A 16,325-nucleotide genomic window follows, 5' to 3' on the forward strand; every position below is an offset into this window, starting at 1 on the left:
GTCATGGTAGAGGCTAGCGGTCAGAAACGTCTATTTCATCACAGCATTAGTTGTCCACTCCGTAGTCCATACCCACCTTGCAAGAGATTAGAATGGCCACCAAGTTCTTGACTTGATCGTTCTTCTCAAACAGGAGGCTGGTAGTTTAAGAGTCTCGCCATTCCTACCGCTGCGCGATTGCACATCTTGCATCTCTGATCTCTCTTTCATCTCCTTCTGCGAGAGTCCAACCATGTCAGGTTCAGGTCTGGACGACTCTAGCGTAGGCGTAGCTCCTCGTCGAGGATGCTGCTGCGCCTGTGCCTCGGTGTTGTGCAAGATAGTGAAGGTCCTTTTACATGTAGCGATTGTGTTCACCGTATTCATTTTGATCAATATCAACCATCCAATTGTTGATAGCTTCGCTGGAAAGATCGCTCTTCAATCAGTGTCCTTTGCTGTAATCGCTTGCTTATACATTTGCACCTCGTCCGATCGGGAAGGGAGGATTATTTCCGGTGTATTTCTTGGTGTACTTGCTGTAGTGATTGTCACGGCAGCTCCCAGTGTGGCTTCCAAGGGCGACAGGCGGGCTCCCGTAATTGTCATGCGCGCCTGCAATCTCATAGCTCTATTCGTATACTGCATCTGGAAGATTAGCTCTCTAGTGCAGGCTTGTCTCCGGCGCCTTCGTGCCCGCGGCAAAGCTCCAGCTGCTGATCCAGAGGCGCCACTTGCGACGATGCTGAAGCCAGCAGAAGCAGCCTCTACTACTCCCGTGCAGCAGACCACGTTCCACATCGAGGACCTGCCGCGGAAGTTCTCGTACGACGAGATCCGAGCCGTCACCGGAGACTTCGGAACCGTAGTGGGGCGCGGCGGCTCCGCCGAAGTCTTCCGGGGCCTCCTCGACGACGGCACGGCGGTCGCCGTCAAGCGGATCACCAGCTACAAACCTGTCGGCGAGGAAGAGTTCTTGAGAGAGATCTCCATCGTCGCCAACGTGCACCAGCGCAGCCTGGTGCGCCTCCTGGGATACTGCCTCGTGCAAGGGGTGCCGGGGGCCACCACCCACGGCCAGTACCTTGTCTACCCGTTCTTCGAGAACGGCTCACTGGACTGGTGGCTGTTCAACGGCGAGGACAGGCGCCGCCTCCTGCCGTGGCCGACGCGGCGCCGCATCTCCGTGGACGTTGCCAGGGCGCTCGCGTACCTCCACCACGAGTGCCACCGGCAGATCCTGCACCTCGACATCAAGCCGGCCAACATCCTCCTCGACGGCGGCTTCCGCGCGCACGTGTCGGACTTCGGCATCTCCATGTCCATCGCCCAGGACCTCACCAGCGTCGACACCTGCGGGAGGGGAACGCCCGGGTACATGGCGCCGGAGATATGGTTCAGCTCGCTGTCCACCAAGTCCGACGTGTACAGCTACGGCATGACGCTCCTCGAGCTCGTCGGCGGGCGCAGGGCCTACGTCGCCAGCAGGGACTCGTCCGAGACTCCGGACTTCTTCGCGCGCGTCGTGCGGGAGAAGATGGCGCGAGGCGAGCTCATGGAGCTTGTCGACGCGACCATGGCGCCCGTGGATGAGGGGGAGGTGGAGGCGCTGGTAAGAGTGGCGCTCTGCTGCGTCCAGCACCAGCGGGAGCTGAGACCCAGCATGCTCACTGTTGTGGAAATGCTCGAGGGGCGTACTGCCGCCGATCTGCCGCCGGAGTGCCGTCGGTCGCCCGGCGTGAATTTTACGTAGCCTCTTTCCTCGGCGGTCACGCAGAACAGTGGTACTGAGCAGTGAGTACTGACAAGTGACAATAGTGTCTCTTTATTTCAATAGTTATACTTTATAAAATTTTGCTTCAAATTAAATGTAGTTTTTTTAATACAAATTGAACTTCATCGTATGAGTTTTAATTTTTTTTTTCATGTGGATGTCAATTGTAACTCTTTTATAGTACTTGGCAGACAGTATCTAGAATGTGGAATTATTTGGCCCTTGATCCTCAAATGAGCAAAACTTGTACTGTTGTACGGTGCTAAAAAGAATATGGATGCCAATTGCCAATTCTGCTGATGGTACAGGAGACAAAAATTGTTGAGAAATCAATTTTTTGCCGAATACCAACTTCGTTGAGAGATTTTCAGGATTTTTTTTGGGGAGAACCAAGAGGCAAAGGATGTCTGGTGGAAAATATTTGTGTTGGCTGGAGTGGGCTAGAGCTTGTGGAAGACCAGGAACAATTGGGTCTTCTGTCTTCTCTAACATCTCACTTAAATCTCCTATACAGGTAACGTACAAGATCCAGGGCTTTCTACAACACTGAAAATTGATGGCGAGAAACGAGGAGTTCCTCAACGCGATCGTTAAGGACGGATTGACAAGATGGACATGATGATCTTAGAATCCAACCATGGTGGGATAATAAAATTGCCTGTTCACCGCTGTTTTTCAAGCCACTTTGTTTTGCTTTTTCTTTCTATCCTTTTTTTTGCTCTTGCATTAGTAATACTAGTGGTGGAGTGGGTAGTTTCTTATTATATGCATGGGTAGTGGTAGTGGGTAGTTTCTTATGAGGGCCTCCATCAAAGATTTGACTCAGCTAGAGGGAAAGGTTTTTGTCAAAGTAATAGCAGGGGTGGATCACAGTTTTGGCAGTGCTTACATTCAGTTAGAGAGTGGTATGAAAGGGGTAAAGGCATTGTGGAGAGTGGTAGACAGACAAGATTTTATTTGGGAAGATGTCTGATTAGAGGAATGCCCTTTAAAGACAGCCTTCCAAACGTGTTTAAAAATCTGCCATAACCAAGAAATCTCAACGGAGGGGCTGGGAGAAGAGAGTGGAATTTGGATTTTAGAAGAAATTGTTGATAGAGAAACTGAAGGAGTTGATAGAGAAACTAGTGAGCATAAATCTAACAGAAGAGAGTGACAAGGTAACATGGAACTTTGAAGTTAGAGAATTCAGGTAAGTTCACAACTAAAAGCATGTACAAATTCATAACCTTTACGAGAATCAGAGATGTGAAGATGATGGAGATCTGGACAACAAAAAATCTGCTAAAAGTGCAGATATTTCTATGGATGGCTTGGCATGACAGGATTCAGATAGTAGAAAAATTGAAAAGAAGGAACTGGAATGGGTCCCAGGATTGAAATTCTGTGGTAAAGAGGAAATTGTGGATCATCTTCTATTTAGATGTCCTATAGCTATTGTGACTTGGTGTTGGCTGAGAAATAGCTTGGGTTGGTCGAGGATACCAGTATCCATTGAAAAAATTTAGGAGTTTTGCTTGAGCAGAGACAATGGAAGCAAAAACGGCAGAGACAATGGAAGCAAAAACAAGCTCTCATGGTTTGTAATAGCTGGAGTGGGTTAGGCTTTGTGGAAAATGAGAAATGATCTAGTGTTCTCCAAAAAAAATCCTAAAATCTCTAAAACAACCATGTACAGATGGTAACCTACTACGGGTCGAAGCTTGGAGAGAGGAAAACCAAGAAAGACGCAAGAGAGATGCAGCTGACCCAGGAGCAGTACCTTAAGGTAAATGAAGAACATCAATATTGATTCGTTTTGAGATTAAGTTGATTTAATTTGATCTTCTTATATGTCCAATACTTGATGACGTGTAGGTGATTCCCTGGTGGTGCCAAGCGTATCCCGAGTGCTGGGCGATGGTGGTGGACAGGTGGTTCACGGAGGAGTACCTCAAGATGCACAGGGATGCCCGGGACCGTCGTTTACTGATGCAAGGTCCAGCACACCATCAAGGTAGCCACAACCTCGTCGGATACAAACAAGCATGGGTACGCGAATTGATTTATCTATTGTCACGCTCAGTTCTGTCTGATTTCTAATCATCGTGCTGTCTTTCTCGCAGTCGGCGTCACATAGTGGCCAGGCTTGCTCAGACTTCCAGGCATGGTGTATGGCCCACAAGGGCAAGGCGACGTCCGACGTCTTCTTCAACCTGGAGGACCCGCCCGAGGCATATACGAACCCGAGCGTCCACTCCCGCATCAGTGAGTACACTGAGGTGGCGAGGTCGCTCCATGGGGCATACCACGATCCGAGCACCCAGGACTTCGATGGAGAGGCCGTCATGAGGGCGGCGCAAGGCAAGAAGCATGGGCGGTTCTGGCTTGGCGACGGCGTCATCGACACGGCCTCTACTCCCTCTCTCTCCCAGATCCGAGCACGGAGCACGAGCGAGAGCCCGGTCATTCGCACACGGCCGACCGCTGCACAGCACCGGATCGACGCACTCGAGGTTATTCCTGTTTTACTCGTCATACATTGATCTTTACACATCTTAATTAGTTTTGCATTACTGAAACATTGGAGTAAAATATTGCAGGCCCGGCTGGAACAAGAAATGAAGGAACGTCAGGAGCTAGGGGCCCAGCTGGAGACCGAGTGGGCCGAGCGGCAGGCCCAGGTGCAGAGGCTGATGGACATTACGGATTTCCTACAAGGGCTTGGGCAACGTATGGGCTTGTCTCTGCCACCTGGGTTGTTGGTTCCACCTTCGTCTCCGCGTCCTGTAGCTGCAGTTACTCCTGTGAGTATCAAAGTTTTTTACTTTTGCTTGTGCTTTGCTTGTATGGCCTCTATCGTCCTAGATTAGCTATCAAAATAATCTTGTCTCACATGCAATTTTTTCTCCTTTATGCAGTCTCCATCTGACGGTGATTCGAATAATCCACCTCATGCACCTACGAATGATGCATCTGGGCCTTCACCACAGTCGCAATGGCCGAGATGAGTGCATGTTGTATTTTTTACATTTGTTGTTCACTTGGTGATGGACTTGTGATATACTTGTGATGCACTTGTGGACTTTGATGGACTTGTGAACTTATTTGGATGGACTTGAGCACTTATTATTATATATTGTGATGGATGTGATATGGGCGGATGGATGTGTGGATGGATGAGATATATATGCGATGGATGAGATATATATGTGATATATGTTTGTATGAATGTATTTGTCATGATGGAATGTAAAAAAAAATTGCCGTTTTGGATCACTTTGCCGAGTGTTGCGCGCAATTGTCACAACGCTCGGCAAAGCTGGCAAAATGGGCGACCAGAAAACAGATTTTCCAGCTTTGCCGAGTGCTGTTACTATAACACTCGGCAAAGAAATTAAAAAAAATTAAACTTTGCCGAGTGTCTGGCGTGTTGGCACTCGGCAAAGAAAATTTTCAAAAAAAATAAAAGCTCTTTGCCGAGTGCCTTCCGGGTTGGCGCTCGGCAAAGAATTTAAAAAAAAATAAAAAATATTTGCCGAGTGCCTAGAGGGTTGGCACTCGGCAAAGAAAATTTTGAAAAAAAAATAAAAGCTCTTTGCCGAGTGCCTTCCGGGTTGGCGCTCGGCAAAGAATTTTTTTAAAAAAATAAAAAATCTTTGCCGAGTGCCTGGAGGGTTGGCACTCGGCAAAGAAAAATTCAAAAAAAAAACTCGTTGCCGAGTGCCTCACGGTTTGGCACTCGGCAAAGAATTTTTTTTTAAAAAAAAATCTTTGCCGAGCGCCTCACGGGTTGGCACTCGGCAAAGAAATTTTTTAAAAAAAATTAAAAAATCTTTGTCGAGTGCCTGCAGAGTTGACACTTGGCAAAGTGATCTTCAACGGGACCGACGCTGTGACGGTTGCTTTTCTTTGCCGAGTGCCCGATAAAATACACTCGGCAAAGAGTGCTTTGCCGATCAATTTTTTGCCGTGTGTGCTTTGCCGAGTGCCGCACTCGGCAAAGGCTTTGCCGAGTGCAATCTAGCCTTTGCCGAGTGCCTCAGGCAAAGAACCTGAATCCGGTAGTACGCCTTGGGTATCCTTGTCAGGTTGTTGTTGTAGTCAACGTAGTAGAGTCCAAACCGTGTACCCAGAGTTAGTTATCGAGCAGTGACCATACGAAGTAGCCGTGGACGTTGCAGCCTTCCTTCCTGCAATGATTCAGGTCGAACAGCCATTGAGGGGCAAGATCGAACAAAGTATTGCTGATGGACACTGTTGGCTATGGCTATTCCAGTCAGATGCATGGGCTGGGAGCTTCACCTTATTGCACCTAGGAGGTTAGACATGTAGTCGTCGTGGTACTGTATCCGTTTATCTTTTTTTTTTGAAAGAAAACTGTATCCGTTTATCACCCTGCAGATCATTCTCTAATCTCGAAAACGGAGTGTTCGCATCATCCATGCCTGCCAGTTAAACCCCTCTTATGCTAGTGATTTTTTCGAGGGAGAAACTTTTATCAGCTATTAATACTAGAATCCTTTTTAGCCACTGTTGGGTAAGAAATTACCCGAGCATCAAAGTTTAAACACAAAACAAAGTTGTATTTATTTGTCAGAGGGGGTATTTATAGGGGTCCTAGTCTTCGTACTTTATATAAAATAACTATTTTGCTCCTGACTCAAATAGTTACAACCATTTTCAACTACAAGGGTGAAGTGGTCTTTTTTCCCTTTTGAGTCTCCATTCTTCGACTTTTGTACATCAACTTCATCGATGTCTTCGTCTTCTAGATTTAGTTGGTTTCTGCTCTGATTTTCTTCTTCTCTCAGAATGTTAGGCGAAGTCAAACTTTTCTCTTTGCCTAATCTTGCTTTCTTCTTTTCACCAGCGAAGATGAAATCTTTTTAGCGAAGACGGAATCTTTCTGACGAAGTCAAATTTTCACCTTCGCTTTACTTTTTTTCCTACAAGTAAACTTTGTTATAGAAATCATAATTTTAACTCCAAAGTTTCAGGGGCTGAGTTTTCCTGGCGAAGTTAAATCCCCCAACAGTAGCCCCTCGGGGGCGAAGACCTACTCCACAGGTCTGAATCCCGCGAAGTTTGGATTTAAAACGAAGACAAAAAACGTCGTCCCGAACTTTGGAGTAGACGTTTATAGCCGTTATACTGTGAACAGTTGTTGTTTTTTGAATTGCAACGGTTGTATTTGACTGTCGAAAGCTAAACCGTTAGGTTTGACCCGAAGCCGTCTATATATACTTCGGTCCCTTCCTCTATTTTTGCTACTTTATCGAAAACGGGGAGGTGCTGCTAAAATTTTCTTTGAAGTGAAGTCGAAAAATTTTAGCGGAGCCAAACTCTTTTCCGTAGACTATTTCTTTCTAATGGTAAAAGTTTTTGTTGGCTAAACGTTAGTTTTAAATTTGTTTGTTTCTATTTTCTTTCTTTCTTCTGTTGTTGTTGTTTTTATTATTTATTTTGATGAGAAGTTTCTTATTTTCTAGATGTCTGGTCAAGAGAAGAATGCTTCTGCAAACTCTCCAGTTGGATCTAATCAATCTGACTTGGGTGAAGATTTATCGGATGTTTCTACGTCTGAGTCCGAGTTGGTTGGTGATGACACGAAGTCTTTAAAGTTTGGCTAAACTTTGATGGATGATAAAGAGTTGGATTGGATGGTGACTAATCGGATGGTGGAGAGGGCATCTGTTCGTTGGCCTAGAAATAAAGTAGTTCCTGATCCGAAGCCTCATGAATGTGTGGTTTTTGAAATCAATTTGCAGCTGGACTTCGTATGCTGTGTCAAGACTTTCTTTAAGAAATTCTGAAGGCATATAATATAGAAATGCATCATCTGACTCCTAATGGAATTGTGAAGATTGCTCTTTTTATTTGGGCAATAAAGTCTCAAGATGTAAACTTGGATATCAGGGCTTTTGTGCTCTTCATGAGATGCATACTCAGTTTAGGAGTAAGAATGTGGATGGGAAGACTATAATTAAGTACTTTGGTTGCTGCAGTTTTAAACCTGCTCGAGGTACTAAGCAAATTTCTCCAGCTTCCAAGAATAAATGGGTTGAAAATTGGTATCGGTATTGGTTTTATCATACGGTTCCAATGGTTGAAGAAAAGGATGAGTCAAGGAAGATTGTGAAGCGTTATCCATTGGCTGCGAAAATGGGGAGAAATGTTTTTTATTGCAAGCCTGAATTTCCTAGTACAAATAATTCAAAGATTTGTGAGAAGGCTTACAAGTTGACTGCTAATCTGCAAAGTGCTCGTGATCTTTGCGAAGAATATATTGCAGCTCAAGTTTGGCCAATTAAGAAGAGTTGGAGTTTTGTTCATTTTCATAAAAAAGTTGTGAGGGGGAAGGATTATATTTATCTTGACAAAGAAGCTTTTCGCCCGAAGAAGTATACAAGAGATGAAGATTTTATTTCTGCTGTTGAAGTTAAGGCAGTTGAGATTCTAGGCAAATTTTTGAAGGAGAAACATTTGTTGGGCAAAATTCTTGGAAAAGATTATAAGCGTTTGAATAGAATTTTTGAAATTGCCCAAATCAAATATGATGAAAGACCTCCACCAGCTTATACTCATTCTGCGAAGCCGGGCATAGAAAATGTTACAAAGAAGAAGAGAGCTGGTGGACAACTTACTAAGAAGACTAGCAAGAAAAAGAAGGTTTTAGCTTCTTTTGATTTAGAAAAGGTTGCAGGAGATGAAGTTGATTTGGGTTTTGATGTTGACAGTCAAGAGATTCTTAGTCAACAGGTTCGTTATGATAAGGTGAGAATGATTAGTTTAATTTTTAATTCTAGTGGTTTGACTCCGCCTATGTTGACTCTGCTTGGTGACTATTTCTAGAATTTGGGGGCCAATTTACATTCTAGTGAAGATGTTGGTGAGGCTAGTTTGTCTTCACCTCCAAAAAATGTTGGCGAAGACACTTTGCCTTCTTCCCTAGCTGTTCCTACTTCTTCTCCTGTTTAAAGATTTGTTGCTGAAACTCCTCGAGGAACTGCAGGAGATGTTGGTGCTACTCTCCATGTTGCCTCTCCTCCCCAAGTTGTGATGCAAGATACTGATTTGGGAGGTGCGCCTAGGGAGACTGATGCTCGAAAAGCTAAGGTTCACAAGGGTAAGGGTACTACTACCGTTACCCTTGATTTCGATGATTCTGATGATGTTTTTTATGAAGAGGCTAAAAATGCCCGTGCTTCTCGTCTTACCGAGTCCACAATTGATGTGAATACTGGTGAAAAAGTTGCATGTCAACTTGAGAAGGTGTTTCTACGGGTAAGTTTGCTTATTATTTTTTTGTTGTTTGATTTTGAGTTTATATTTCTGTTGTTCTTATTTTAGACTTTGTTTATTTTTTGTTGTAGAGGAATTTTTCCTTGATCCTTCATCTCAAAAGGAAACAACCGTTGATATTGGAAAAATCAAGGATGTTGCTTAGGAACCTGCTACTCCTACCGAAACTCTAGAAACAATTCCTGGTGGAGTTGACCCTAAAGCATACAAGAGGTGCATGGATTGCTGCCAAGCTCAAGGTGTGAATTTAGACACTTTTAAATTTGTTGGAATTGGCTTGGACAGATTTCGCATTATGCCAAAGAAGTCAGAGCTAAAGTTGTCAAAGTATATTGAGGATGCCTTCGCATTTCCTGATGCTGAGGCTCAACTTGCTAGGAAATCTTCCCTTGAGTTAGCAGATGCAAGTGTTATTATGGTTTACAAGGTACGTATGTATTTTTTTTGTCTTTGTATGTTGATTTGACTTTCGTATGTTGATTTGACTTCGCGACTTAATATTTTATGTTGTTGAATTTTGTAGAATGCTCTTTTGCAAAGGAGTTTGCGCAAATCTATTGAAGAAGAAGCAAAGAATGTGGCACTTCGTGAGAAAGGTTTGCTTGAAGAAATTAAGTCTTTGAAGTCTCAGCTTGCTACTAAAGAAAAAGAAAGAGTAGAAACAGTTGAGGCTCTCCATAATATGGAATCAAGATGTATCTCTGTTGGGGCCAAGCTTGAGACAAAGATTGAAGAATTTGATAATTTGAAGAAAGATTTTATTAAAATTGTGAAGGAGAAAAATTACCTTGAGAAGAAGTCTGCTGAGAAAGATCAAAATTTTCATGACAAGTGTAATCATTTATGGGAACTTTGCAAGAATTGTTATGACAAGTTTGGTGTGAAGCCAGAAGATCCTTGCTGGGAGCTTGGAGAATTTGATCCATTCTTTGCTTGGTTATGTCGTCAATACGAGGATTTGCCAATAGTTATTCAGACTAGTGCCGATTTGAGTTGTGTGTACGCAACTCATGCACTTTTCCATTTGATGAAAGAGGCAAAAGATCCTTTATATGAGCAAATGCTGGATAAAGATTATATGTTTCCTTCTGTGGAGTTGTTGAGTCAAGTTTCTTCTGAGACTCAATTGCTTTGCAAGAAATATTTTAACCAATATTGGAATTTGGGTGGCAGAGTGAGTGCTTTCATGAAGACGAAGAAGAAGATGGAGAAGGTTATATTGAAGTTTTCTCTTTTTTGTTTTTTTCTCTTTTCTTTATATCTTAACATTCGGTTTTCTTTTTGCAGCAGCTTGAGAAGGAAATTGCTGCTAATGAAAAGGAGTAGAAGGAGCAGGACAAGCGTGAGGAGGAGAGTGCTAGGGATGATGATGTTGGTGATCATCTATTTTAGTTGTCTTCGTAGTTAGTTTTAGATTTTTAGTTGAGGGCTGAGGTTTTAAAAGACATTTGACATTTGTAAATATTGAACTGAGCAGGATGAAGTTAGTGTTATGCCGTTGTTAATGTGTAAGGACAACTTTGTCATTGAACCTTCGTTGTGGTTGGAGTAAGCAACTGATGAGGCGAACCCAACGTTTGATTTATTTGCTGAACGTAAGCTGGCGTAAGCATTAAGTTATGATGTCTTTTGTTTGTTTTTTGATGTGATTATTTTGCTGATAATGTATGTTGTTTTAGATTTTGAATCTAAAAATCTAATTGCTGGAAACAACAAACCTTGTTTGCTATGAGTTGTTGACTTCAGCAAATTTTCTAAGGTAGCTGCTGGTTCTTTCTTTTTTTATCAAGATTGTACTGGATAAGGAATGTTTTGACATTTTTATTTTTCCCGGTCATCATGTTCAAGTGCTTCACCGAGCTTTATTTCTGAAGACTTTGTATGCTCAAAAGTTGATCGTGTGTTGGACAAAGTTGTTGAAGATTTAATTAGTGAAGTTGCAACTATTGTAGCTTCAGAAAGTGACTGATTGAAACTTTTTGATGTATAATTTGTCTCCTAGTGTTGTAATCTGTAATAAATGATTCTGTTTCATAATTAATTTTAATTATGCGTATTTTGTTTCATATGGATGTTTGAATGTTTTACGAAGGCAATGTTTAGACTTCATTTTGAAGTCATAATTTTAGTGAATTTTGGAAAAAAATATCGTCCCCTCATTTTTTGCGAAGGCAACGTGTTAGATTTCGTTTGGAGTCCATAATTCATCTTAGTGAATTTAAAAAAACGTCGTCCCCTCACTTTTTTGACAAGGCAACGCGTAGACTTCGCTTGGAAGTCATAATTTACCTTAGTGAATTTAAAAAAATGTCGTCCCCTCACTTTTTTGCGAAGGCAACGCATAGACTTCGCTTGGAAGTCTTAATTCACCTTAGTGAATTTTGAAAAAACGTTGTCCCCTCACTTTTTTGAGAAGGCAACGCGTTGACTTCGCTTGGAAGTCATAATTCACCTCCAGTTGTTGAATTATTGTCATTCTCAATTTGATTGACTTGATTGTGCGGTGTAAATGGTCTTCGCTCATAGTTGTTTGGTCTTGGAGTATGGAAGTTGTTGCTTTACTTGATTTGAGCCTTGAAGTTGTTTTCTTCTTCAATTCTTTTTCTGTAATCATCGTCTGACTTGTAATATTTTTGAATGACTTTGTAAAGCTCAGCAACTGTACTTGGTTTTTCTGGAGCAAGATGAGAAGCACATTGGCCTAATCGAAGCCGTTTGATTGCGGCTATTATCACCACTTCGTCTGGGATATTTGGAATTTGTGCCTTGATTTGAATGAATGTTTTGAAGTACTGGCTCAGGGGCTCTTTGATTTGTTGCTTGTAATTGAACAGATCTATATCTGTGAGGCCAGCTGGTTAGAATTCTTGAAAGTCTACAAGTAAATTTGCTTTAAGTTGATCCCATGAATGTATGGATTTTGCTTTTAGTGAAGAGTACCATTGTTGTGCTGGTCCTTTAACTGCCATGACAAGAGATTTTGCTAATGTAGTTTCATTGCCACCCCCAGAAATTGTTGCGGCTTCGAAACTCATAAAAAATTGCCTTGGGTCAGATTGGCCATCGAAAGTTGGTATTATGTTGAATTTGTACCCCAAGGGCCATTGTGCTAGCTGCAAATTTATTGACTAGGGGAGAGCTTGTATCAATTGATATGAATGACTTTTGGGAATTCTTCTCTTGAGAAGCTTTTGTTGCTGAATTTGGTTCATCTAAATGTATAACTTCATGGCTTGCGCTTCGGAGTTGTTCATTTAGTTCTCAAAGAGTGGCTTGGGCTTCTTCTATTCTTTGTTTGAGAGACTTTTCTCTTGCTCGTGCGCGACATTCTTCAAGTTCTTTTTGCTTTCTCAGCACTTGTTCTTCTAATTCTTTGAGTCTTTGTTCTTCGGCTTCGCTTGCCTTTGAAGAGCTTGAGTCTTAGGGTGTATCTTTTTCGAGACTTTGGTCTTCGACTGTTGGTGGGTCATCTTCAGTTACCTCAGTGGTAACTCTCTTGTTAGGTCTGCCCATTAGCTTCGCGTGGCCGTGAGAATTTTCGAGCACACACAAACGGTGAGCGCCAGATGTTGGGTAAGAAATCACTGAAGCATCAAAGTTTGAACATAAGACAAAGTTGTATTCATTTCGTGATCCACTATACATGTCAGAGGGGGTATTTATAGGGGTCTTAATCTTCGCATTTTACATAAAATGACTATTTTGCCTCTGACTCAAATAGTTACAACCCTTTTCAACTACAAGGGCGAAGTGGTCTTTTTTCCCTTTTGAGTCTTCATTCTTGGATTTTTGTACATCAACTTCATCGATGTCTTCGTCTTCTAGACTTAGTTGGTTTCTGCTCTGATTTTCTTCTTCTCTCAGAATGTTAGGCAAAGTCAAACTTTTGTCTTCGCCTAATCTTTCTTTCTTCTTTTCACCAGCGAAGACGGAATCTTTTTGACAAAGTCAAATTTCCACCTTCGCTTTACTTCTTTTTCCTGTAAGTAAACTTTGTTATAGACATCACAATTTTAACTCTAAAGTTCCAGGGGCTGAGTTTTCCCGGCGAAGTTAAATCACCTAACAGCCACTTACCGTTTTCAGTAATGATCACAGGTGGATTTCCATACTTTTCTTTGATGTGCTTCATCAGCTTGAACATGCCCCAGGGTACTATGTGCAGTCATCCTGAGGCTGCCTGGAAGTTGACAAACACAGCTGTCAATTTAACATTTGATGACTAGAGGATGGAAACTAGAAGTAGAACAAGTTAGCTGAGGAAAAAATTGTACCGGTTCTCCTATTTTCTTTTCTTTCCATGTCTATAAGCAGTAGAGTGGAGACAAGAAAATAGGGGGGGGGGGGGGGGGGGGGGGAGGGGAAATGGGGGTAGACTCACTTGTTTAACAAGACTAACCAGTAGGTATGACCATGGTTCTAAATCTCCGGCTATAGCGGCAGCTATAGCCGGAGATCTCCGCTGGACATGGCTGCAGCTAAGATATCTAACTTTTAGCGCTAGGTGTTGGAACCCGCTAATAGCCGGATATAGCGCGCGAAATCCGCTAAACATTGCGTGATTTAGCGTCGCGAAGCTGTCGCACCTCACTGCTCCGCGCCGGCCTTCCGTCAGAGCAGCAGAGAGGGCCAGAGACGTGTTGCAGTGGAGAGAGATAGAGAATGCAGGCCAGAGGAGTCACGAGTTGGACCTTGGACAAGGAAACTAATAAAGGAGTGCAGGCCTCGGTAGGAACGTGTGTGGCGAGGATTGATGAGGCTGTGATTATTAGTAGATAAGTAGCGGCGATAATATCGGCTATTAGCGGCTATAGCGGATCGACGAGGGTGCCGCTAAACTTTATATCCGGAGATTTAGAACACTGGGTATGACTACAACATCAGTTGAAGCATCATTCATTACAAGTTTCCTGATCAGCATTCTGTCGTTCCTAACATACAATGTGGTATAGTGGTTTATGCCCACAAAATCTAGTAAGCCTGATACTAACTTCGAAGCCTGAGTTGAAAACTGAGGCAGCCTATCACCCGCAAGTTTCTGCATAGAAGGAGGATAGTGGCCAAACATTAAGGGATCCAGGAACCTGTATTCACACTTGGAAAATTTCACAATTAATATTATGAGCAGCAGCTATGTATTGCAACTACAGAGGAATTGAATTGACGTAGTCATATCAAAATTGTGGTAGATGTATCACCATCCAAGCTCAAAGTCCATTGCTCGTTGCTGCTGCCTCCGTGTCCTCATCAACATCTGACAATGGTTCATACCACTTTGAATTAAGTGCAATGCCAATGATACCTCCTTGTTCTTTCTGCAATGAATACATAAAATCATTTTTGTTTACTTTTTGATACATCTCGTGGATGCGTTTATAGTAAATTACCTTGAAATGCTGCTTATAAGCATGAAAAGCACCAGCATGCGCTAAGAGTATGTTGTGAGCTACAACATACGGTTCAGTTGACGATTTTCCCTCCCTACAGAATATATGAGACAGAATAGAACACCTCCCAGGTGCCTGAATGCCAAGGTCATAGCCATCAATCGCAAAATTATGGGGCTCATTGAAAGTGATCCAGTGTTTCACTCTGTCTCCAAATTCCTTGAAGCAAGTAGAGGCATAGTGAATGAAATTATCCCTGCATAATTTAGCTGTCAAACATTTAGTGGCGAACCAGAACTTTTGATCAAGGGGTCCAGACAATACGATGACACCTCATAAACATGATAAATGTGTACAACAAATGTATGTCTCATTAGTTTTTCAACGTTTTTACATATATATTTAGTACTCATAAGAAAAAACACAATATTTATCACAAAAAAGAGTGAAATAATATATTTTGTTAATATGCAATTGAATTTTTTATAGGTACTTTTAAAAATCACTGTGCTTGGGGGGTGGGGGGAGGGGCACGGCCCCTGCTAGGCCCCCTGCCTCTGCCGGTGCAAACATTGATGAAACCACTTTCCCTCAATCTATCTAGTTTTATGCTATATAGATAGTGTAAGCGATGGTTTCCTAAAAAGGGAGACGATATAATAGTTGCATACACGATTTGGGAGTTTAACCATCCACCATATCTGTCTTCTAATGCTTGCGGAAGGTCCCAGTGAAAGAGTGTTACATACGGAGTATGGTTGTATACCTGGCCCCACAAATATAGAGGAAACCAAAGAAAAATAATCAGAAACTGACAGCAGCAATTCAGATTTGAGGCACTGAAATTTAGAAGATGAAATACCTTCTAATAGAGTATCTATGAGGCCGTTATAGTAATTCAAACCTTCTTCATTAGGTTCACCAGTTCCAATGTAGCAAGAAAAATCATAAACTATGTAGTACCTAGTGCTAAAAGAAAAAAATATTTTACAAAGAATTTTTTTATTACATACTTGGAAAGATACGTGACCATGAGATAGAGAACCGGTATGCATCCATGCCAATGTCCTTAATCAAGTCCACATATTCCTGCTAGTCAAATGTTAGGCTTGTCATTTCTGGATAGTTTTCAGTGCAACCAATATTCTTATTCAGATAAGTACTTAGTCATAGAAGTTAAGCAAATATGAGAAAACAGAGGCATGTATGAATCGTTGACAGCTTACCTTATAACGATGGTAGTGATCAACAGCAACATCTGCATTGCTGAAATCTATCACCCGACCTGCAAAATAAATGCTAATTGAGTCACAATTATGGACAGATTAGCATCTCATTACTGCACTTCTTGCAACAAAATCCTCATTATCTCACCAGGTCTTGTGAGAGTATCCCATATTGTAGGTCCACGTTGACCCTCGTTAACAGCACCTTTATACTGATAGCATATTGACCAGAATCAAAAATCGAACTAAGAGCACATCGGTTGAAATCAAAGAGATCACACCTGGTAAGCTGAAGAAGCAGTGCCAAAGACAAAACCTTGAGGGAAGTCTGCTCTCCTTAGAGCTTCAGCACAAGCAGCAAAGCTGACTAGGATATGAACCACCCATGCATGGCGTATCCTTCAGTTGGTTGCACTGACTAATAGATTTCTTATTCTAAGAATAAGTACAAGGTAGGATCATATGATATATATAAACCTTGTTCAGTTGGTGAAGCGTGGGAAGCAACTGAAGGCTGAGCTAGTGAGCTTCACTTCTCTTGGAAGCCCTTTTTTTTTGAAAAACTGGCAGGAGCTCTGCCTCTCAATTAAGATGGAAAAGAGAGTTTATATACAACAGGCCTGTAAGCCTAGGCCCCTAAGGGCACACAATCCAACATCACACTCTCAACTAAGC

At 42.4% G+C, this 16,325-nt stretch overlaps 1 protein-coding gene and 1 pseudogene across 2 annotated transcripts; one reads left to right on the forward strand and one right to left on the reverse strand.

Moving 5' to 3' along the window:
- Positions 1-13: 13 nt before the first annotated feature.
- LOC136458611 (probable receptor-like protein kinase At5g20050) lies at positions 14-7,360 on the forward strand. Of its 2 annotated transcripts, XR_010760030.1 has the most exons (3): positions 14-1,773; positions 2,268-2,393; positions 7,225-7,360. XR_010760030.1 is itself a non-coding variant. In XM_066458550.1 (2 exons), the coding sequence occupies exon 1, from the start codon at positions 233-235 to the stop codon at positions 1,730-1,732; it is 1,500 nt and encodes a 499-aa protein (XP_066314647.1). In that variant the 5' UTR covers positions 14-232; the 3' UTR covers positions 1,733-1,773; positions 2,268-3,427. The 2 variants fall into 2 exon arrangements, 1 of the variants encoding a protein (XP_066314647.1); XM_066458550.1 differs by lacking the exon at positions 7,225-7,360 and having other exon boundaries at positions 2,268-3,427.
- LOC136460815 (beta-glucosidase 25-like) lies at positions 2,952-16,027 on the reverse strand (annotated as a pseudogene).
- Between the last annotated feature and the right edge of the window lie 298 nt (positions 16,028-16,325).

This window comes from Miscanthus floridulus, chromosome 6 (assembly GCF_019320115.1).
Source record: "Miscanthus floridulus cultivar M001 chromosome 6, ASM1932011v1, whole genome shotgun sequence".
Taxonomy (NCBI): Eukaryota; Viridiplantae; Streptophyta; class Magnoliopsida; order Poales; family Poaceae; genus Miscanthus; species Miscanthus floridulus.

Coding starts and splice junctions, on each gene's coding strand:
- LOC136458611 (XM_066458550.1), top strand. CDS start 233: ATGTCAGGTTCAGGTCTGGACGACTCTAGCGTAGGCGTAGCTCCTCGT.